This window comes from Eptatretus burgeri, chromosome 4 (genome assembly GCF_056783735.1).
Source record: "Eptatretus burgeri isolate ZD-2024b chromosome 4, Ebu_testis_v1, whole genome shotgun sequence".
Taxonomy (NCBI): Eukaryota; Metazoa; Chordata; class Myxini; order Myxiniformes; family Myxinidae; genus Eptatretus; species Eptatretus burgeri.
In genome coordinates, this window is record NC_140964.1 from 118,767,707 (window position 1) to 118,792,163 (window position 24,457).

Sequence of the window (24,457 nt, forward strand, 5' to 3'; positions counted from 1 at the left end):
TGACAAAGTGCAGTGAAACCGAGTACAGAGGAACTCTGTTTTCTCAAACGTTTATGGAGGAAACATTGTGTTTGTGCACCAGTATTACATCATACTATCATGTCAGACAGGCTCCGTTAACATGGGCCATCTGCGTCGGGATCTTTCGTCCTGTGAATTGCTGAATGTTTTAAAATTATGACTGTGTTCACTTTAATTTACAACTTTACCGTTGCCAAGGTCCCACAAATAAACTGAAATTGATGGCACACACACAGGAGGCAGATGTATGGAAGACATTTTCTTACCTTTGAAAGGGTTTATTTGAAATGAATATGGAGGAAAAGGTGGATGCGACGAGTAGCTCGGAACAAACCATGCAAATAAATAGACACAATGAGGGAGAGGTGAATATGCAAACTCGTATCAAATGAATAAATAAAGGGCAAATCCTAACCCACACTAGGAGTCACAGATCACACTCATGCAAACATTAAAATTGCAGGTGAGGACTTTCCTTTGGCGATGCGTGGGGTGCAGGAAGATGGTGTAGCTCAGCAACAGTGTCCACGTCTCAGAGAGCCGTCCTCCCTTAGCAACGGTGAAAGGGAGCCAGCAATGAAGTGAGCCAGTGAAAGTGAGCCCAAAGATGAGGCAAAACCGAGAAAGCAGAAAGCAACCTTTTTTGGTCTCAACAGATTCTACTCCCTTGGGACATGCACCCAGAGCAAGCCCTCGTGACCCTCTCTCTCTCTGCGCTTCTCATTCACCCTCGAGTCCTCTGGCATGCAGGGAGCTCTTGTGTGCCCTTTCTCTCGACCCCTCCATGTCCTTCTGGGTGAAGTCCTCCTCCAGGCCATCCTGCCCACAGGGCGGCCCCAATAAAAATAAATCTTTCCATGCTTCTGAGCCCGACAGCACATCACGTCATCATGGCTTGTACACATTGGCTTGAGATATTATCACGGCCTTTTTGAAGCATGTGATGTGTTCCTTTTTGTGATGTGCAGTCCTCACCTGGCCCCACCCACAAACAAGATGCAATTCCACATGCAATATTATCCTGACTATCCTATCTATAAATTACATACACTGCCTCCTCAGCATCGCATGCAACAAAACGACTTCCTTTCACGGGTCCCTGATACCTGGGACAGGTCACAGGTCCCTTTATTCAAGTAGTTTTGATGCATTGACTGTGCAAACCTGATTACCAGTTGAGTTTGATTACCTCCAGCCAGTTCCTACTGAATAATTTCCAAGGATGATGATCAAAGACAAGTTGAAATTAGAACGGCACTCGCATAGTCTCTCCTCGTGCATTCATTCTGAACAAAAATACCATCAAAAATGGAGCACGCTGCTGTTATGGCCCACTTCTATTATAGCGCATATACCCATATCATCCATGCACCCGATTATGTCACATAGTTTATTGGCATGGATTATGAAAGTCATAAATTTCATTCTTCACTCACACCTGGTCATCGATCATATATAAGAAGTTTCAGGTTTTTCAGTTAAAGATTTAAATTCAACCATTTATGGCTGGAATCCCACTTCACCGATGACATCATCATTATCACCCAAGATACCCCATGGGAAGTTGATGACATGTGCCAAGTTTCAACTTTCTTTGTTGAGCGGTTTTAGAGAAATTTACGTCCATCTTTTTTCCTTTAATTCAATATGGCTGCCATACCATGTGACCTATGACATCAAAGTTGGCAATAAAATATTCTCCATCGGGAGTCTCTCCCATGTTTAAAGTTTCACATCGATCGGACAAGTCGTTTCAGAGAAGACCATTTTGGATAAGGATTTAAATTCAATCAATCATTTCTGGAAGACTACTTCACCGATGACATCATCTTTATCATGCAATGTACCCCATGGGGAGTTGATAACATATTCCACATTTCAATTTTTTTCGTTGGATGGTTTAGGAGAAAATTATGTCAAATTTTCTTCCTTTAATCCAATGGGGCTGCCATACCGCGTGACCTATGATGTCAGAGTTGGCAACAAAACATTTTCTCCATGAAGAGTTGCTCCGATGTTTAAAGTTTTGCATTGATCGGACAAGCGGTTGCAGAGAAAAACATTTTTAAATCGAAAATATAGAGATGCAGACATACACAGACAGACAGACAGACAGGCACACACAGATTCACAGACAAGGGCATTCCAATCGTCTTGCATCCCATGAAGGGCAAGACTAATAACGATTGCCACAAGAGAAGGTAATATCGTATGTTCCACATGGTTTGATCTGCTCAGCTGTGTAGGTAGAGAGCAGAAAGGATGCCTGGCGCAGTTCAGGTTGGTCAGGTTCATTCCACAGGTTGGTGAAAGCAGCTCAGCTGACAAGAGAAACAGTGGCACTGGTGTCGATCTGCATTTCCAAATGTCGTTACTGATGAGAACTAGCAGAGGTTCAGCTTTGCTGTCAGAAATGACGAAAATTATATCTTACATCTTAGAGGTGTCACCAAAAGTGAAGCTTGCCTTTTCGACATGCAACACAGAACTCATGAGATGTCTTTGTACTGCTGCCTTGTCCTTGGTATGCACTAAAACATGTTGCTGGCATAGTTCATTGATGGTGGACATGTGGCCTGTGGGTTTATTTTTCTGTTGCTGTGATGATCGACCCGATGACAGTGAGGTTTGTCTGAGCCTGACCGGATGAAGAGTGATGCCGATGTCAGCAACGTTTATGTCCGCACCCTCCATGGCAATGGCAATAGCAATGGGAATGTCATTGGCTGTCGTGAATTCTAATGTCCGTTTGTCTAGCAGGCTTCAACCTATGCGATTGTCCACGACACCAATGAGGAGCAGGACTCGCAAAAAATTTGAGAGTTTCTTGAGCTCAGGAACAAATTTGCAAATTCACTGCCCTGTTGCCTGATGGTTCATAAAGAAATTGAAATGTTGAACAATAACTGATGGGGTATGGGTTGCAGTGATCCAATAGAACTTCCAGGAGTTTGGAATATTTCAGTTCCCTGATGGACGTGGATATGGTCAAATTTTTCAACAACGTGGATGCCTGGGCATCACATAACAACAGTAGGACTGCTTTCATCTGCTTCTCATCTGACATACCAAATAGCTTCGAAGCAGTAATCCAAACGTTCAACAAATATGTCCCAATTAACTCTGTGGGGGGTTGATATCACAGATGCAACTGTACAATGTCATCATGGATTATATCGCAAAATAACAGGCAAAACTGGAGAATTCCACAAACTGAGTTGTGTGTGTGGACAATTAAAGTTTTCTCCAAAAGTTGAATGTCGTTGCCATGTATTGATTTCTGGTTGCGATAACCACACGAGACTTTGCAACATGTCCTGACGGTTTGGTGAAGATGTTGTTGATTCATTGAATCACAGTCATTATATTGATGTATTGAATGATCTTGCTGGGAAGGTGGTGAGAGCAGCAACAGTGTAATGGAATTTCACCAGTACATCGAAGCTACAGGGACGTAGGCAGAAATGGAAGGTAGACTTTGAATTGCAAAGGAAATAATTTAATTCAGTAACTTTTGGGCAACGTTTGCTTGTGGTGCCTGGGTATCTTGAGATATTGATATTCTGGGTTGTGGGTGTTGTGTCGCATCAGCATATTGGCTGTACGAATGTAACCTTCACTTCTAAGATTCCTTTCTGAAAATGCAAACATCATATCTTCCACACTTTGATTTTATCTTCATCTGCTTTCCCCACACTACCAGCTCGAGAACATCATGTACAATGACCTTGGTGCCGTAAAGGTCATCGACTTCGGCCTTTCACGTGTGTTTATGCCTGGCACACTCCTGTTTGGAAAAAGAGGAACGACTGACTATATGGCTCCAGAGATGTTCAGAGACGAGGGCTACAATGGTCCTGCGGTCGATGTGTGGGCTCTTGGGGTTCTCTTGCACGTATTACTGGAGGGATCTTTCCCATTCCGTTCCAAGACGATGATGGTGAGTGTTCCCTCCTCGCAATCGTCCGAATCATCGCGATGATCTTTGTCATGATGATCAAAGGGAATGTCTCTGTCATGGTCATTCATAGTTATGAGTGTGTTCAGCTCAGATCAGTAAAAATCGTAAGAATGAAAGAACAGTAACTGTGAAGAAACAATCATTCCAAGGAAGCACGTTAGCATTGCAATGGAGAAAGCAGTAGGATTGTACAATCTGTTCACTGCATGTTTTTTTTTTTTGTATCCCTGATATAAATTCAAAATGTAAAAATGAGCAAATAATAAGAACAATTTTCAACAATAAGAAGAGGTTTGGAGTGACCAGACTCAGAAGCATTGTGATTATATCATCCGCTCAGTGTTTGGAAGGTCGACAGATCGATTCTGAACCAAAGACTAAAAATGGTACATGCTGATTCCTCGTTGGATGCTCAGCATTTAGAGGATAGAGCAAATATGTATGCCATGGACTGGCATCCCGTGGGGGAGTGTGGAATTTAACCTTAACTGCTCCGTTAACTGCGGATTTGGACAGTGGCTGATGAATTGGTGAATTAACAGATCGATCTCTTTGCAGGAACTGGGATCAAACCATTATCGTTACGACTATAAACCACCCACTTCTGTTGGATATCAGTGTACTGCGCTTTTGAAAACTATGCTCTGCTTAGATCCAGCGAAGAGGATTTCAATGACGGTGTGTGATCATAAAGCTGCTTCTGCTTTGTATATTTGATTTGAATTAACAATCATTCAACCAAGACCGCAAAAGTTCACTTTTTGTGGAGTAAGCGGTTCTTGATCACCAAATGAGACAGCGTCTAAAGGTAATGATGCAATTTCCTGGATCTGGATATACCCAATTATTTTGCTTGTAGGAGATCTTGGAGCATCCATGGGTGAACAATGAGCATTGTGGGCCTAAGAAACGTGCACGTGACTTCGAGAGTGTGGATGTGGATGAAGCACCAGGCAAACGTCTTTGTAAATACAAAGGTACCGATTGATGCTCTGCCTTGGCTGTCATTCTGCTGTTTATAAACGTTGTTGGCCTGGGCTATGTGTCGCTCCACATCGGGTGATGGGATCAATTTTGAGTCAGCTGTGCCTTACGGCATCAGCATTAGGATCGGGCCGGCTGGTGATGCATCAGGAAGGAGCTCATGTACTTGAGTTTGTTTGTGACAGAGTTGGAAATGAGGTCCACTTTGCTTTCCCTTTTGGTTGAGCATCTGCATTCCGTCACCACTGACATTCCCCGTGGATGAGTGCAAATGCCTGTGCCATCGATGTGAGGGTTATTATGTGCCTTGCGGGCCGCAGAATTTGGCCGATCACGCGGGTGCCAAAAACTCCTTGTAAACTCTTGCTTAATCACTCTGATCTTCCATGATTTTCACATACACTCTTTTAGCATTCTCTTTTACCAACATTGTCTCAAGTAACTGCCACTTCCTGATAAACATCCTAAATTGATAATGACCATGCTTGGAGCCTCTTGACAGGATTTGAGTGTACCGCGATGAAGTGAAATCACCATTTTTTGTTCTTGGATCAGTTGATTTATGTTCCATGGGTGGGTATGTAAGACATTCTCGTTCTATGTATACTTTCCAAACTGTCGAGCAATTGTCACACGATCACTAACCTTTAACTTGTCCGGAGATTGCAGAACTAACTCGGGCTTTCCCGTCAATTAAAACGTATATTTAGTATTTGTCAAATTGTTGTAAATATAACTGACTTTTTCTGGTCACCATTTATTGCAATTTGAGTTTTAACTTGTCCAAGCTTAGACAGTGTTACATTGCATTGAAATTGTGGTCAGAGGACTTGAGCTGATCAGGGATCGGCTCAAGGCAAAGGTTACATCTTCCAGTGAGACGTGAGCTGTTTTGCAATGACTGCCTCACTGCGAGCCTTTGTCAGGTTTGACCTGGAGAATGAGTTGGAAAGCTAAAGTTAGGAATGAGAACAAGCAGGGAAAGAGTGGTTATGTACAATGCATAAGACTATACCATGTAGAGAATCAGTTATTGAAAAGAACAAGCAATGAAGCAAGACATTTGCTTGTGATTTGAGTGTTCAACTTGTGCATCTTTCTCCTCCAAGGAATAGTTGAAAGCCATGAATCGGAAGAGAAAGACAAGAAATCAAAAGAGGAAAAGAAAGAACGGAGTGATAGCTCTTTAAATCACCAAACAGAGCAATCCTTAAAGAGAGGTGGGCAAGTCAGCGATCCAAGCAATGTTCTCAAAATGGAAATGGCAGGGAACTGTCGGAAAGAAAAGCGAAAACGGGAAGATGAAGAACGTTCGCGCGAAGAGCAGAGTACTGATGAGACCATGCAAATACAGGTAATGGATTTTGAATTCTTGCAAGGTGATTGGTCGTTGCCTGGGAGATATGTGTGTTTTGCTTCACGTTTGTGCAAAACGGTCCCATATGGTTATCCACCACGAGATTGTACTTTTTAAACTGAGTGGTGCATCTTTTTCATCACGTGTATATACCCATCCCTCCTCATAGCAGATTAGATGCAAACAAATCAATCGCTTAGCAGTTTAGTATATGGCAGCAAACTGGAATTTGGAAAGGGTATCTGCATGAGAAAAACAATGGCCTACCCTATATATGAAAAGCACCATCATATTCACAAGTGAATGCTTCCAGATGCAGGCAAGCGACTTCATGTACCCCTTTGAAACGACCGCGTGCTTTATAGTGGAACCTGCATGTGAAGCACATTTTATACTTTGACTCTCTTTCCCTTGGCAATCATGGAAATTGTAACTTAATGGTGGGTATGCTCCCTTTCTGTGCTCATACTAGTTTGCATCATATTCGTTTTCCCTTTGTTTGTGGTGACAATGCATCGTGCTCAAGCCATTGTCATTTTTTTTCTTGAATGGTTTCGGTTCCTCAGAGTAAAAGAAGGGAGTAATGTGTAAACCCGATTTGAAAGCACACGAGAGAGAAATACATGAAATAGGTGCTTATCAAGGAGTATGTGGTGAGGAATGGTTAGAGGACCGGATATATTTTTTTGGGGGGGGGGGTAGTGGGGCAACTTAGCATAACAATTGTGCATTTTGTGAGGAAAGCACCACATTTGGCACACTAGTAGCCTAACATATTATGAACAGATTTGGATATTGGGCCATCTCAGATTCAGCCGCTGATGGCTGTGGCAGCCATTTTCCACTGCCATCAAAAATTTTGAGATGGCCCAATATCAAAATCTGTTCATCATATGATAGGCTACTAGTATGCCAAATTTGGTGCTTTCCTCACAAAATGCACAATTGTTATGCTAAATTTAGCTAAGTTGCCCCACAAGGGGGAACAGCAGAGGGTTTGTAACTATTTGTTGCAGGTTTGGAACTTCTAGTATCTAAAGCTATGTAAGTTGACTGATACCATGGTGAGTCGTGGAGAAGCTGACTGTTTTACGCAGTGGGAAGTTTTGTTTTGTTTTGAGGGGGAGGAGGGGTTCCCGCACACCGCAACCAAGCCAGGATGCCTATTTAATTTTGAGATATATCCTGCCATCTACAACTTAAAGATCTTATCACCTGGTAATGAGTGGATATGGCATAGGAACCTTCAAGTTCCTATGGTGGTGGTGGTGTGGCACAGGGGGTTATGGTCACAATTCCTGGAGGTGTGTGTGTGTGTGTGTGTGTGTGTGTGTGTGTGTGTGTGTGTGTGTGTGTGTGTGTGTGTGCGAGCGTGCGCACATGCGCGTGCGTGTGTAAGATCTGATCTCCATTATACGCGGAAGCTGTTGTTGGCAGCAATCTCCACACGTGGGTGGCTTTCAGGAGATGAAACGGAGACCTACCAGGACGTCATCATTTCATGATTCTCACTGATCACAAGCGCTGATCAGTCTTTTCGGTCCTACTCGGGTGCCGTTTGACACAAGTCAATGTTTATGAATAAGAAAAAGTTTGCAAACTTGGTTTATACGATTCAGCACACGTGTAACCTGTTGTCACACCTTACAGAGGAAAACCCCAAGAAGAGGAACATGGCCACAATCATCCACAGATCTGAAATGACATGAATGTTGAGGTAAGTGACACAAAAAGGACATCTTGCGTGACGGTGCATGACACCAGCTCTTTTGAAATGATCTCATCCGATTCAAGTTTCACTTTGTCCGGCAAATGACAATTTTATTTTCTCCAAATTGAAAACCCCAAATTCAGACGTTCACTTTTTATCTTCCAAACTTTATTCTTCATGGAATAAAAAGGCTCAGTCATATAATGTAAACATGATACTCATTTTTATCTGATTGGGTACCAGTCTTTTTGCCCTTCCACTTTTATTGTGCATGTGTGGAATGGTGCCTTCAGCAATGGAAGCTTCTTGACATCATATATCGTCCCCGGATCAACATAAATTGCATCCATGAAAATGTTTTCATGTATCGAGGATGTAACAATGTATGACATGTTGCACAGAAACATTGCTTTTAGCTGAGCCTCGCCGCTTTTATATGAAAAGAAGAAGAATCAGTGTTATGTATGGATGTGCAAACTTTCCCCGTGTTACACTGACACCGTGACAGCTGCTTTAGTTCCGGGGTGTCTCCATCAGGGTCTGATGGCACGGTCCTAAGTAAAGCTGGGTGAGAATTTTGTGAGCAAAAAAAAAAATGGATCCTCATCTGTCGTGTTGTCCAGATGTATGACATGGCGACAAGGATAAACATCTCGAGCACGACTTCTTTAGGCCATAGCAATGAATTCGACCATCATGGGGGAGATTTCAACACGTATTCTTGGCGGTCATCTTTCTCCTTTGAGTGGCATTGTGACGGAAGCCTGGATGAAGGCCGACTTCCTGTCTATATATTGGGGAGAGGCATTCACCGTCGTTAAAAACCTGATTCATCCTCGGGCAATCCAGGAGTTAGTTTTTTGTATACCTTGTCGAGGCTCGTATGAGAGCTCGTATAACACGCGACGCATAGCAAGTGGGGCACGAGACAAGAGGGGCGGGAGAGGGAAGGACAAAATAGTGGGGAACAGACATCAGGAGATATGTAGAAGGGTGAGGGATGGGGCGGGGAACACGGGGAATACAAGATGGACATTACAGGGACTTTCAGGACCTTACACGACAGGGAACTTTCGGGAAGGAAGGCAGGGAATTTGAAGGAGGTGGGTATGGGGTGGATTTACACGAGCAGAAAGATCATGGTTTTGGATGGGGGAAGATAAGAGATTGTGGTGAACAGCTGTTTTGAAGACCTGGAGGGAAGAGTGGGATTGAAGAAGGTGTGGGAGTTTGTTGCAAAGGTGGGGAAAAAGAGGAATGAAAGATTGAAGGTGAGTAGTGATTCGTGATTTTGGTAGTTTTACCAGAAGGGGGTTGCTGGTGGACCTTGAGTGCCCTGTGGACATATGGCGGGGACATAACGTAGACAGAGCAGGGGCGAGACCGGAGAGGAGACGGTATAAGACAGAAAGACCACCGACCTGCCTGCGGTGAGACAGTGAGACAGTGAGAGGCCCAAAGACTCAGCCTCATGGTGGGAGATGCCAAAGATCCAAAATGCCTTCATTTCCACTGTGAATCTGAGAAAGGTGAGAGGCAGGAGCACCAGCCCAGAGTGGAGAGCATTACTCCATCAAGATGCAGACAAAAGCTTTGTATGTGGTCAGGAGCTCAGGTGGGCCGAGGAAGGACTTTGCAAGACGGAGGATTCCCAGTCGGCGACTGGCTTTGGAGGCCAGGCTAGAAATGTGGCTTTCCCAGAAAAGATCATGGCAGATAGTGAGACCCAGAAGCTTAAATGAGAGGACTTCTTCCAGGGGATTATTGAGAAAGTCGATGGGGGTGGGGGGGGTTCCAAACGGTCCTTTCGGAGAGACATAGTGAGAGTGTGAGATTTGTCAGGATTGAAAGACATGTTCCAGGTGTTGGACCACTTTATGATTTTATCCAGATCTGCAGAGAGTGAAGAGGCTGTTGCTTGCCGGTCTGAGAGATATGTGTGAGATGTAGCTGCAGTAATATTGCATGTCAAGAGAAGCCTTCATTTCGAAGAGAAGCCATGTCAAGAGAAGAAGAACCGATTGGAGCGGGGAAGAACAGCAGATATTTTCAGGGACATTTATCAAATTCAGATCCAGAAGAGATAGAGTACTGTTGGTTGAGATCTGGGTGGGAAGTTGACCGATTGAGTTATTCCAATGAGTTGCAGAAGTCTTTTGCTAAAGTGCCATGGCAGGTGAGAGAGGTACCCACACCTAGCCAACTGGCATGATGACAATGAAGTCACCACATACGAGGAAGAGAGAGTTCGGATGAGAAAATATAAGTTGGTCCATGTTTTCGGATAGTGACGTGTAAATGGAGTCGTCACAGTTTGGTGGATGGTACACATATAAACATGAGGTAGGAGAAGGGGGAGCCATAGCCAGAGATATTCCTGGGGGTGTCGGGGATGAAGGCAGTGTGCGGAGAGTGAAGAATAGAGCCTTTGATCAAGAGAGCAACTCCTCCACCAGGACGAGGCTTAGGTCTGTCATACCGGAGGAGGAAGTAACCAGGGAGAGATACTTGGGAGTCAGAGATGTCTTGAAGGAGGAAAGTTTCTGTTGGGCACATTATGTCTGGTTTGTCAGTGGCAACCTGTATGGAAATATCTGTCAGGTTTGAGTGAAGGTCCCGGATGTTTGAGGTCCACTCTGTTAATGAAGAGGGAGGGGAGGAGGCTTTGGGTGCAGGGGATGGGAGGGGAGAGGGAGTGTAGGATGAGGGAGGAGGGGGAGGAGGTAAAGAGAGTTGTTGAAAGAGTGTGGGGGATTGCAGATGAGCTAGGGGAGGGGGGCAGATGAGGAGGAGAAAAGGCTCTGTGGTGCTGGGTTGAGGTACAGTGGGGAGTCATGAGAGGGGGAATAAGGAAGTTGAGGACTTGAGGGGATGGAGTGATGATATGGAGGAGAGAGGGCAGCGAAAGGAGGCAGCTTTGTGGATGAGAGGGGGGGCAACTTTGAGAAGGACGAGTGAGGGGGGTGAATGGTGGGAGAAGGGTGAGTGGGGAGAGCTGAGGGAGAAAGGTGAAGGGGAAGCTTGGAGGGGAAAGAGTGTGATGGTTGCTTTGAAAGGGAGGGGTGAGAGTGGTGAATTGACACTGAAGTCGGAAAAAACATGATGATTGATGGAAAGTAAACATGCATTGCAAACTGGGTTTTTTATTTTTAGTTCAGAAATGCAATTAAAGACATTTATTGAGGGATGTAATAAAGGCAAATTAAGAGAATGGACATTGTGACAGTCGGACTTTCAGACAAGGAATGAAGGAAAGGTCGAATTGAGGGCAGTCTGTTGAAATAGAAAAAGAGTTGTGAATTATGATACCGTTATGAGAACCACACATGTGAAAGAGGAAGTTGAAGCATTATAAGAGACTGTTTTTGTTATCATTTTATTTATTTATTATTATTATTCTTTTTGATAAAGATTGCATAAGATTAGGTGAAGGAAAGCTTAAATAAAAATCGTGAGGTGAATGGTGAATTTGGATCGGCAAATGCAGAGTGAAACTGATGGGTCAATGAAAAGTAACAGGAAGAGGAAGGGGAAGAGAGACACGTCGTGTCGGGAGGTGTGCAGTTAGAAAGGATGCAACGAAAATAAACAGTTAAAATGTGACAAATAACAACCGGAAACTTAACTTTCAAAAAGTCGGCATCGACCCCTTTGCGAACCAGCCATCCAACCAGCCGTCCTCTTTGAAGGAACATTGCAATCCATCCCCTTCAGTCATCCTGTCCCAGTTCAATTTCTACTTGTGCACACAGCATCAAGCAGAGTGGATTGCAGACTTCATTGCACACCAAACAAAACTGTCAAACCTGTGTGAGGTTGTGGATACGATTGACGACAAGCTCCTTGATCTGTTGGCTATTGGCACATCCGATGACCGCACTCATAGATGTCGACTTGCTGGGAATACTGACTTCCAAAATGCGAGAGAAACTGCTATTTCCATGGAAAGTGCTGAAAGCAATGCTTTTCAAGTACCAGGGCTACTCATTCATCCGGTACCAGCCTTGTTGTGAATCGGCTACATAATGATGAGCCAAAATGTTGGAACAAGTCTCATCAGAGGCCAGCTCAGTCACTCACCCGCAACAAATGGTTCCGGAATGCACCATCCGGAGACGTGTCGGTTCAAAGATGCAACCTGCCATTTTAGTTCAAAGACTGGCCATATTGCTCCAGCTTGCATCACTCACAAATTGTAAACAAACAAAGCTGCTGTCAAAAAGATTCATCAGTTTATCAGTTCTGAGGAACCTGAGATTGATCAGGTGAGCTCTGTTTCCAATAACTCAGAATCATGTAAACTGTTTCATATAAATTATCATGATAAGCGGGTCCCTTTTCTCACCGTGGTTGTTGTCAACAATCAATCATTGCAAATGGAGGTCAACAATGGTAGGAACTGATTGAGGCACGAATTGGTTGAGCAAAATTTGGCTGAAGTGGAAAAGCATCCATCAACTATGGGCAGCCAACATTTCCCCTACGGCTGCAAACGCACTCGAAAATGTGCTGAGTACTTATCCAGATGTCTTCAAGGATGAGCATGGAAGCCCGCCCAGTCCACTCTGCCCTGTCGGAGCAAATTGACAAGCAACTGGATCATCTTGAAAGTCTGGGGATCATTGAACCAGTTCTATATGTGAAGTGGGTGGCACCCATTGTTCCGGTCATAAGATTGGACCAATTCATCCGCATATGTGGAGAAAATAAAATGACTGTGAACAAGTGTTCTTCATTGTTTTAATATCCAATCCCAAGGATCGAAGACCTATATGCTCGTCTCACTTTAGGCAAAACATGTACTGTGCTCTATCTCAAATCTGCCCATCCACAGCTCAGAGAATAAGATTTTTGAAGGTTTTTGTATTTTAAAAAATATGGCTGCTGATTTTTTTCCTTGTTTTTTCAACATGGCTGCCACACAACATGGCCAATGATGTCATACTTATTAAAACATTCTACATGAGTAGTCACACCACTGCTGAAATTGTTTTGTCAATCAAAGAAGCGTTTGCAGAAAAAACAAAAAATTAGCATGGACGGATGGACGTTCGGACGGATGGACGTACGGACAACCCAAAAATATAATGCCTCAGGCGACTTCGTTAGCAGAAGCATGAATAAGTTGGAAACACCACAGGGTGGGACAGACAGACAGAAAGCAAACCTATAGTCCCATCCTGTGAAACCAGTAGGGGACTAATATAGTAAATAGAGAGTACTTTGCAAAGGAATGGAGATACATGTTACATAAAGCAGGCATAACATTCCTTTCTGGAAATAATAACTTGTCTTCCACACTTTATCTTATCTTCACCTGTTTTCCCCCCAAAAGCTTGAGAACATCATGTATCATTACCTTGGTGCCCTTCAGGCCACCGACTTCAGGCTTTCACTCGTGTTTCAGCCTGGCAATCTCCTGTTTGGGGGAAAAAAGGGAACATATGAATATATGGCTCCAGAGCTCAACAGACGAGGACTGCAATTGTCCTGCAGTCGATGTGTGGGCTCTTGGGGTTCTATTACACTCGATAATAGAGGGATCTTTCCCATTCCAGTGGCAGATAATGAAGTTCAGTGTTCCCTCCTCACAATCGTCTGAACTATCGTGATTATCTCTGTAATAATGATCAAAGGGAATGTCTCTATAATGGTCATTCATAGGTAGGAGTATCTTCATCAGATTTAACATCAGCACAGATCAGAAAAATCGTGAGAAGAACGAAAGAACAGTAATTTTAATTGTTTTTAAGAAGCAATAATTTTACAGGAGCACATCACCATTGTGATGGAGAAAGCACTGGGATTGTACAATTTGTTCACTGCATGTTTTTTTTCTCGTCCTTTGTCTAAATTCAGAATGAGAACTTGAGCAAATGATAATTAATGCAATTTTCAACAATAATAAGAAGCTTGGAGTAACCAGATTCAGTGGCATTGTGATTAGATTATCTGTTCACAGTCTGGGAGGTCAGCTGTTCAATTCTGAACCTAGTCGTTTCACACCAAAGACTAAAACTCTCCATGTTGCTTCCTCACTGCATGCTCAGAATTTGGAGGATTCAGCAAAGATATGTGCTATGGATTGGCATCCCATGTGGAGTGTGGGATTTAACCTAAATTGGTTCACCAACTGCGGAGAGAACGGCAAAGTCACAAGATGGCATTGCTGGCAACCATGGTGCTTCAGACTGAGGTCACTTCCTCCAAGGTCACCGGCTATTTGTCTGAATCCAGGTCCAGTGTTGTCTGGTTCTATATGCATGTGTGTGTGCCCGATTTGAGTAACGCTCCTCTGCGAGCTTTTGACGATATGAAAATAACAAACTGTTTAAATCTGCCATTTTGGTGGAGCAATCATATGAAAATCCTTGAATTGTGAAGCACAGTATCCTTAGGAGTTCACTGAAAGATGAAAGCATTGTCTACACCTGTTTATAAATGTTTAAATACGTACCAGTTATAATGGAGGAGATGGTCGTGGGTTCATTTCCTGGTCAAATATATTATTGCCACCAATTTTTTTTTTTTTCACCAACCCTTGACTCGTGCTCTTGAAACTTTATTGCACTCTTCAAGCATATGTCATTTCGACAGTGATTAATTAATCGGTGGATTTAACAGATTGATCTCGATGCAGGAACTGGCATCAAGGAATTATCCTTCCAAGTATGACCTTCCAAGTATGAACCTCCCACTAACTTCTGTTGGATACCAATGAACTGTGCTTTTCAAAACCCATGCTCTGCATGGATCCAACGAAGAAGATTTAAATGATGGTGTGTGATTATAAGGCTGCTTCTGCTTTGTATATTTAATTTGAATTAACAATCGTTCACAAAGGTGAACTTTTGCAGTCCTGGTTGGAGTAAAGTAAGTGGTTCTTGATCACCAAATGAGATGGCATCTGAAGATAATTATGCAAGTTTTTTGATCTGGATATACTGAATTGTTTTGCTTTGTAGGAGATCATGGAACATCCATGGATAAAGAATGAGTCAATCCTGCTCCATGACAATTCTCGTCCTCATGTTGCTCAAGTGAGTTCAGAAACCGAAAACGTTGGGGTACGAAGTTCTCCCTCAACCAGAATATTCACCAGACCTTTCTCCGACAAACTACCCACTTTTCCAATGCCTCGACAGCTTCCTCCATATGAAATCCTTCTCCAAACAAGCACCAATTGAAACTGCCTTCCAGCAGTTTATAGACTCCAGAAATTCAGATTTTTATTTTTAATGGTGTAAATGCGCTTGTAACTGGTTGGCAGAAGTGTATTGATTGTAACGGAACTCTCTTTTATTAATAAACTTCACGTTCAGCTCCGGTATGAAGTCTCATTGTTGTCGTTAAAAAAAACAAACTGACAAAACTTTTGTGACATCCTGATACAGAGCCCAAAAACGAATTGGCTTTTTTATATTATAGATAGATTATGTGTCAAGTAACTGCCACTTCCTGTTAAACATCCTCGATTGATAATGACCATGCTTGGAGCCTCTCTACAGGTTTTGAATGGACCGCGATGAAGTAAAATCACTGTTTTTGGTTCTTGGATCAGTTGATTTATGTTCCATGGGTGGGTATGTTGAACAATCTCTTTAAATGTATACCTTTCAAAACTGTCGAGCTCCGTATTTTAACAGTATCACGAATCTATAACTTCTCCCGAGATTGTGCAGAACTAACTCAGGCTTTCCCCTCATTTCAAACCTATTTTTAGTGTTTGATAAAATTATAATAAATACAACTAACTTTTTCTGGTCACCATTTATTGCAATAGTTTTGTGAGATTCAGCAATGAGTTATAACTTGTACAAGTTTAGATAGTGATAGGCTTGATTTAAACTGTGGTCAGAGCAGTTGAGCTGATCAGGGATCAGCCCAAGGAACATGTTACATCTTCCAGTGAGAAGTGAGCTGCTTTGCAATGACTGCCTCACCGCTAGCCTTTGTCAGCTATAACATGGAGAATGAGTTGGAAAGCAAAAGTTCGGAATGAACACACGCAGGGAAAGAGTGGCTATGTACAATGCATAGACTACACCATATAGAGAATCAGTTGTTGAAGAGAACAAGGCATGAAGCAAGACATTTGCTTGTAATTTCAGTGTTCAACTTGTGCATCTTTTCCCCCAAAGCAATTGCTCAAAACCACAAATCGGAATAGAAAGACAAGAAGTCAAGAGACAAAGAAAAAAAGAGAGTGAAGTACTCAAATCCAAAGTCCTTATTTCAATACTACTCTTCTTTTTTTGAATGGAGAGCAGAGTATGTGTGGATGTTCTTACCTTCAAGGTTTTTGATCACAGTATGCAGGTTGTCGATGTGGACTGAATGTTGAACAGACAGAGTGTGGGGTTTGGGGAATAGAAAAGGAGTGAAGTTCATGATAATAACAATAGGAATAATAATTAACTAGAACTGCCACTTTATAATTGCTGGCGTGATGACTGGGTCTCAAGACGTCCGGCTTTGATTAAAAAAAAACACCCAGCTATGATACAACGCGGAACTGACGAGCAACGGACCAAGTAACACGAAGTGTTCGATCTATCTTTTACGTTTGCAGTTGGCTCCTTTTCCTGGGTACATTGTTGGTTTGAGTTGAGTTCGCATTTAAAGTAATCCTTAAAATTACATTATATTTTAGGAGCAGCCGAAAATATACGATTAATTAAAAGTGTGTGCTTGTGTGTCCGTTGTGATTCCACTCGTAAGTATTAGTCAGGGAGCATCATAAGTCCCGTGGGATTTTTGGTATGAAAGCAAACCACCATGCTAGACTCTTCAAGTGGACCCTCATGATTAATAAAAAGCTTGGTGGCACTCTGGGAAATGGTGCGGACGTGTATTTTGAACACATTTAACATATTTCGAAGAATGACTATTTTACGCCGCTTAAAAAATGACATAATGTCACCCTGACCCCTCCATATACCACCAATTTTGTCATATTTGGTATCAAATTGACCGGCATGAACCTCTGCATACTCATAGGTCATTTATTCGTCACTATATGAGCCATATCGTGAATAAATCACACAAAAATCAAAATTTTGACCATATTTCGACTTCGGTTTCACCGTCCGCAGTTCACCAAAATACCTTTTTCTCAACATTGTGCTCACCAATCTGCTAATGAATAGTATCGCAAAGTACCTATATTATCACTAGTTCTTTTGATATTTTATACATATCATTCACTTGATAATTCAACGAGATATACCTCAAAATGTAACCCTACCCCCTAATGAATCGGAAGGTTACTCTTTCCGACATCTGTAAATTTGGATGCATGATTTTGTAAACTCACGCCACAAATCCTACTGTAGATGATTAGGTTGAGGTAGTCTTCCCATATGACTATAGTAACCATGGTATCCACAAATATAAGCATTTTCTCTCTTTCAAATGTGATGCTGCTGAAGAGCCACAAGATGATATATTCAATGCAATATAGCTGATTCTGTATAAAAACATACTTTTATGTTTTTCACTGTTATGTTTTTCAGATGCAGCAGAACATCTGAAAAGAAGAGAAAGGGTCATCGGTAGTTTGTAGACACTACATTGGAACTCCAGCAAACTATCCCTCTCGTGTACCCAGTGACGGCTTATTGCGTATTCTGCTATTGCTAACAAATGCTTCCACATTCTAATACATCACCTTATCAACATCGAAATGGAGTCAGCCACAAAAACTGTATTTCCTCCAGAGAAAGTTGTGAGAGTAGACACTGACTATTCCTTGTGTATTATTTGCCAAACAAAAAGTGCCGCAACATTAGTTCAGAGTCCCAGTGCTTACGAAAAGATATTACTCTGTATCAGAGAGCCAGCCAAGTACGGTGACAGAGACTATCCCGAAATCAGCCGGCGACTTGGAAATGTCTCCAGCCAGGACCTGCAGGAAAAATCTGCATCATGGCACAGGAAATGTCAGCAGAATACTGTTCATGCTGGAATGCTCAACAGAGCAATACATACTACCATACACACTTCTTTTACCAATTGATGCAAAAATCCAGTAAAAATTTTCTTGTGGCCCCATAACTAATACATATATATATATATATATATATATATATATATATATATATATATATATATATATATATATATATATATATATAAATATATATACGCAACATGTGGAGTGTGACGAGCACTCCGCCGATCCCCATTGGACACGGTCCACACCAAAGTGTCAAGAGAGGCCTCAACCTGGTGACTGTCAGAGACAGATTATAGACAGAGACAAACACAAAGGTGAGGTTGTGGAACACGTCTGTCCGCTGGGACCTTCCACCGAACCACCTGGTTTGGAGTTTGCAGTACGAGGAGGTGCCTGTTTACAGAGCTGAGAAAATATGCCGAGCCTATCATTGTGCAGAGGCATAACCCTTTCGAAAGACTGCACCAGACAAGGCCAAATACGTTCCAAGTATTTTTGGCTTTTTAAAAGCATCTTATCCTGGCCACGTGACAATACATTTTATTTCTCCCCAAACATTTCAGCTTTCTGTGCATGTGTGCAGAGCATTTTGGGGTGGATTACACCATTTCAAAAGTGCCGTATTAAAAAGAAGGCTCATTTCCAAAGGTAGTTAGTCCCATGTGTGGTGTGTGTACTGGAGCTGTTTCAACACACGTCATGTCACCACGTCTTCACATCTCCACAACTGTGTTCACGAATCTCAATGACTCAAAGCCAGGTTTAGCCTTTGCCTGGGTGGACTGAGACACACTGGAGATCATTGCTCAACTTATTTGTGCAACGCAGCAGTGGTCAGGCAACCTGAACAGAGTTGGGTAACTCAGTTTCCAGTTTCAACCAAGATGGTGACTGTTACGGATTTGAAACAGCAGTCAACGATAATCATAAAATCTGAAGGGCGGGGGGGGGTGGTGGGGAAGACGAGACGAGAAATGGCAGTAAATCTCACATACAATGCAGCAAAAATTGTTGTCCCATATTGAAGTAAAGTAAATCTAAAGTCAACCTTTACTTGCTACCCTCTGTGAATCTAAATTCAATAGGAACCACCATCCTTTTATACACTATGTAAGTGTCTGTAAGAGTACGCGTCTTAAGAGCCATTTCCTACAGGATTTTAAGTCTACTGCCCACTGTAACCTCATGGTCGGTCTCGGTCTCATTTCCACAAAAGAAGTTTACTATACCCACGGAAACCATTCTCACCCTTCTCCAATTTCTCTCCTTGCGTTGTCCCACAACTCCATTATCTGTTGATCCATTGCCCATGTCTGCCCTTCCATGAGTCTCAAAAGCTGTCTAAACTTGAAGGATCAGCAAGTATAGATATGTTCAAGATTGTGTCACACCCGAGTTTCACGTACAATTAAACCAAAAAAAAAAAAAAAAAAATCAGTAAAAGCAGTGCAACTCGGAGGCACAATCTGGAATAAGTTGCAAATTAATTGGTTTGTTATGTAACTATCTTGAATACATATCTGGTGAGAGTGGAAGTTAACACCACAAGACAACTCATAAAATTGACCACACCTTCTGCAGCAAGAAATAAAATCCAATAAAAATGAATAAAACCTCGAGCAAAATTGCGAAATTAAAAAAAAAATTAATCCACCCCCCACCCCCTCCATTCCCACCCCAACAGTAAAGCCAAAGGATACTACAATTGGCAAAGACTTAAGTAGGGAGGTGAAGGTGTGAAACCTTAACCATACTTAGTGGCATAATGGTTTGAATTGCCAGTCTGAATCTGGGAGGTCTCTGGTTCGAAAGGTCCCAGAGAAGACCCAGGCAGTCATAACAATGATTGAAAAAAAAAAAAAAAACGGTACGTACATTCGATTGAAATCAAGTAGTTCTCCGATCATGTCAGACAGAGCGAACAAATTGCTTAACCCTGCTATGCACAACGTGTGAATGGTTACAAAACAAAAAAGGTGACATTAGATTGATGTTTCCTTTTGGTTATAACCTGCCCATTAATGGCAGCGAAGCTCCACATCCACTTCCAAATCTTTTACTACAAGTTCCAGCTTTTGTTCATGCAGTAATTACCAAACACCAGCCAATTAAAGTTACAAACGAGTTCTGCAAAGTATCTGGCACCAACTCCACAGACCCATCCCACTTCAAGAAATTAATGAAAAGAACAACTAAAATGTCCGGGTTCAGCATATTCTTGACTGCAGGAACTGGAGGTACAAAAGAAAAGTCATTTTTGTTCAATTTATTGTCCAGTATCGTAAATACCCGTCCTGGCAACCACACTGCAGGCATTTCTTCACGTCGCAACGTTCTTAGCCTTCCCTGCCCGTGTCCTCCTCCACATGGTCACGTTGCTCTTCCGAAGTAGATGCATTCAGAACACTCTTTAGCTCAGCGTCGCTGCATTCCGGTTCAAAAGAATACGGTTCTAATCAAGGAGAAAAATCCATTGCTACGGCGAGGTGCGTTGCAATGTGGTGGCTCAGTCAAAGTCGACTGGTGCTGTGACGTCACTTCAACCAGTGTGTGGCGTTCCGCATAAACTTAATTTTGTTGAAATTTCTGTTCTACTCGGCACATTGCCAAAAATAGTGTGCACATTTGGATAAAATACATTTTATTAAACAAACAAGTCAGTATTTTTCGTTGGGTGTAATTGTGCTTTTACAGCTCATTGGAGTCGGGACAGGTACCGGAGGTTTGGAGGGTAGAAAATGTAACCGTTTGGTTTTTAAAGAAAGGTCCCAGAGAAGAATTGAAGAACAAAAGACCCATCAGTTTTATTTTAGGTGGAGCGAAGGTGTTTGAGTCATTGCCAAACTTGAAAAATGAAACTCATTTTTGCTGATGACTGCCGGGTAGTGGTGGCAATAAACAGGGAGGGAAATAGAAGCAGACGAATGGACAGACTGGTTCACCGAGAAAGATCTGTGATGTTCAATCTGTGAAGGAACCAATTTAATAATTTTAAAATAAGTAAAAAATTGTAGTCAGCATGGATTATTGTCGGGAGATAATGTTGAACAAATATATTGGAGTTCCATGAGTGAGCTTCAGATTGGGCAGATGAGGAAAGTACAGTGGATGGAGCACAATCTCACCTTTCAGAAGGAATTTGATAAGGTACCACATAAGAAGTTGTCACTCAAGATGACGGCTTGTGGAATGGCTGGTAAAAGTAGACAAATGGAAACCGACTTGGTGACAAGGCAGCAAAGAGTGGCTGTGATTGGGAGGATATCCGATTTGGAGGGTGTAAGTAGTGGGGTACCTCAGGGGATCAGTTATCACACAGTTATTAGCCCCCCCCGCCCCTCACCGGTATCACCTGAGAGGACTAGAGGTCTGTCTGTCTGTCTGTCTGTCTGTCTGTCTGTCTGTCTGTCTGTCTGTCTGTCTGTCGTTTCCAGATTTTTAGATCCTCATGGAGGATCTCCAAGTCTTACTCACGTTGTTCTTCATCATCTTTTTGTGGACTTTTTTTGTTTCACAGCCTGCAGTTTTCATCGAAACTTCCTGAAACTTGGCATATATGTAAAAATTCCCTGCGCAGACAGAAACCATCTCAGATTTTGAAAATTCTTCCTAGAAAAAAAATTTATGACGTCAAAATATCTCCGCTAATCGAAATCACCTAAAAAATTATCTCCGAAACGAGGCAAGCTTTTTGAATTCTGTTTGCGGGAATCGAACAGGGCATTAGCAGAGATGAATTACCGCACATATGATACATCATTATGACGTCATAAAAATTGATATTGCGTCATTCCTATTTTTTGTTTCACAACCCAGAGTTTTCATCGGATCTTCGTGAAACTTGCCACGTATATGCAGAAAGCCCACGCGCAGGCAGTAACCATCTCAGATTTTGTAAATTCTTCCGAGTAAAAAAGTTGACGTCATAATATCGCCGCTAATGGAAATCGCCGCCAATGGAAATCGCCGATACCATTATCTCCGAAACTAGGCAAGCTGTTTGAATTTTGTTTGTGGGAATCAAGCCGGGCATTAGCACAGATAATTTACTGCAAACCTGATACATCACAATGACGTCATATTCGTTTTTATGACGTCATCATTAAGAGGACGAGGATCTCAGCTCATTTGAGCTTGTTTTTCTCCCATAACCTTTAACATATTCAACTGAAACTTGGAGCATGGCTTTATCACAAGGTATAGAATAAGTTCGAGTTTCAGGGCATTTCATCAATTTTTTTTAAGACTTTGATAATAGAGTTTTCTTCTTCTTCATTGTGGTTCCGGTATCGGCTCGAGCGCACGTTAAAGCGAACTACTTTTAATCTCCGGTTTGTTATCCTTGTTGTCTTTATTGGTTTCTAATAAACGAAAAGATATGAGTAAATGAAAATTGTTTTTCCAATTCGTTTGCCGAATAGACCCAGACACGGGTTAAAGGGTTTATTCTTCTTCATTTCGGTCCCAGTGTCGGCCTGATTTACATCAACGATTTGGACAGGAGGGTTAATAATAAGCTTTCCAAATTTACTGATGGCATCAAGCTTGGAGGAGATAAGGCAGACAGCAGAAGGGGTAGGTTGAAGAGTGGGGTATGCAGATAACAATGGTGGCAAATGTAGAAACAATCGGGTTTTGGGACATATTCATCGGGGGTTAAATTGTACATCAAAGGTGGGAGTGTCAACGCTATAGGAATTTAGTGAGCCTCACCTGGAATATCATGCACAACTATGGTCACCACATCCGAGGAAGGACAGAGTTGCCATACAGAGGGGACAGCAAAGAGCAACTAGCTTGATCCCGGGCCTATAGTGAGACCAAGGCATGAAGAACGGCTGGAAGAGACTAGTCTTTATATTTTAGAAAGGAGATGAGTGCAAGGAGGTCTGATGAAGATGTTTAAGGATAATGGAGGGTATAAACAAAATAATTATTCACCAGAATGGGCAGTGACGGGACAAGGGGGGGGGGGCACGGTTTACTTTCACAATGACAGTGGTGTATGCATGGTTGTTTGTCTGTCGGGAATTCTACTGGAGCTTTCTGATGTGGAGTACGATACACCAAAATGATGGTCATCATCTCCCAAGTTAATTAGGCCGAATAATTACAAAAAACCCAGAAGAATTCCCACGCTTTCAACGCACGCCACATTGAGGTGTATAGAGCAGCTCAATCGGTCTTTCCACAGCATGACTTTTCTATGTACAAAATAAATTTAAAATATTAACATTGTAACAAAGCATATATTAATATTATCAACAATAATAGTAATAAAATTTGGCAACAAGAACGGTGTGGACTTGGTGAACGGGCATGGGGGTCGGGTTGCCTTTAAAATAGCTCGTCCGCCTGGGGGAAGCCAAAAAAGGTGTATAGAAGATCCTCGGGAGGTCGGTTGGATCGTGCACGTCCTTCCATTTGACCATCGAGGGAAGTGTGCGATTTGAAGGCCCCGAACGCACCTCAACCGTGTCACAACGTGTTTCAGTTAATACAAAACGTTTTTATTTTAATAATTTAAAATGACGAGCTCCGAAAAAGGGGAAACTTAAACGCAGGAGGCCGTTCGGCCAATCACAGATTCCGCTATGATTACCAACATATGGTGTTTTGTTCGAACTCATCCTTTTCGTCAGGGGTTGAACTGCCGACTTAGGCTTAGTGAACGATCTAACCACGAGTATTTAACTTCCACAAAGCGCTCGAAATCAAGTTATCGGCATACAGCGACGCACACGAGCCGAGCCGTGAGCCAGACCCGGAACCGAGCCGTGAGCCAAACCCGGAACCGAGCCGTGAGTCAAACCCGGAACCGAGCCGTGAGCCAGACCTGGAACCGAGCCGTGAGCCAAACCCGGAACCGAGCCGTGAGCCAAACCCGGAACCGAGCCGTGAGCCAAACCCGGAACCGAGCCGTGAGCCAGACCCGGAACCGAGCCGTGAGCCAGACCCGGAACCGAGCCGTGAGCCAGACTCGGAACAGAGCCGTGAGCCACACCCGGAACCGAGCCGTGAGCCACACCCGGGACGGAGCCGTGTGCGTTGCATCATTTATCCACGGAAGGGTTTACCGTTAATCCACCTACCAGTGTTCGGGTCCAGCGACGCCTTGTTGAGAGTCTCGATGAGCGCGCCGAGGCTTTTCTTGTGAGAGAACATTGTACTTTACGGTACTTCTACATATCGACGGTCCCCTGTGCCAGTGCGCATGCGCAGCCTGAGCCGGAGCCAGGGATGTTGTGGGTGTTTCAACCTGTTCAATACTTGTTTGATTATTGTCGTTCCACGCTAATAAAGTGGTCGAACAAATTGAACTCTGTTCTTATTTACTTGTCTCCGTTCATCTTCCAATTCCCACCAACGAAAAATTTGCGGCCTGGCATGGTGCTCAACCTCGGATCACTATTCTAGGAGCGTGCGAACAAGGAAAGCAGGACGAACCTGATAGTCCAAGAGCAT

The 24,457-nt window shown here is 42.8% G+C and overlaps 1 protein-coding gene and 1 long non-coding RNA gene across 7 annotated transcripts in view; one reads left to right on the forward strand and one right to left on the reverse strand.

Moving 5' to 3' along the window:
- LOC147028968 (MAP/microtubule affinity-regulating kinase 4-like) overlaps window positions 1-15,362 on the forward strand; it is a 39,283-nt gene extending 23,921 nt beyond the window's left edge. For 2 of the 6 annotated variants that reach the window (XM_085879856.1, XM_085879855.1), the window contains exons 9-12: window positions 3,725-3,961; window positions 4,541-4,660; window positions 4,842-4,959; window positions 6,076-7,181. In XM_085879856.1, coding sequence (XP_085735982.1) covers window positions 3,725-3,961; window positions 4,541-4,660; window positions 4,842-4,959; window positions 6,076-6,440 — 840 coding nt within the window. In that variant the 3' untranslated portion in view covers window positions 6,441-7,181. Of the gene's footprint in view, window positions 1-3,724; window positions 3,962-4,540; window positions 4,661-4,841; window positions 4,960-6,075; window positions 7,184-7,973; window positions 8,041-14,674 lie in introns of those variants that run through there. The other 4 variants (XM_085879852.1, XM_085879853.1, XM_085879854.1 and 1 more) reach the window with 4 other exon arrangements.
- On the reverse strand, window positions 268-24,147 carry LOC147028969 (uncharacterized). The gene is made up of 3 exons (XR_015057786.1): window positions 24,085-24,147; window positions 13,394-18,925; window positions 268-840 (listed from the first exon to the last, which is right to left on the reverse strand). It is a non-coding gene; the product is annotated as an uncharacterized LOC147028969 (long non-coding RNA).
- Window positions 24,148-24,457: the final 310 nt, after the last annotated feature.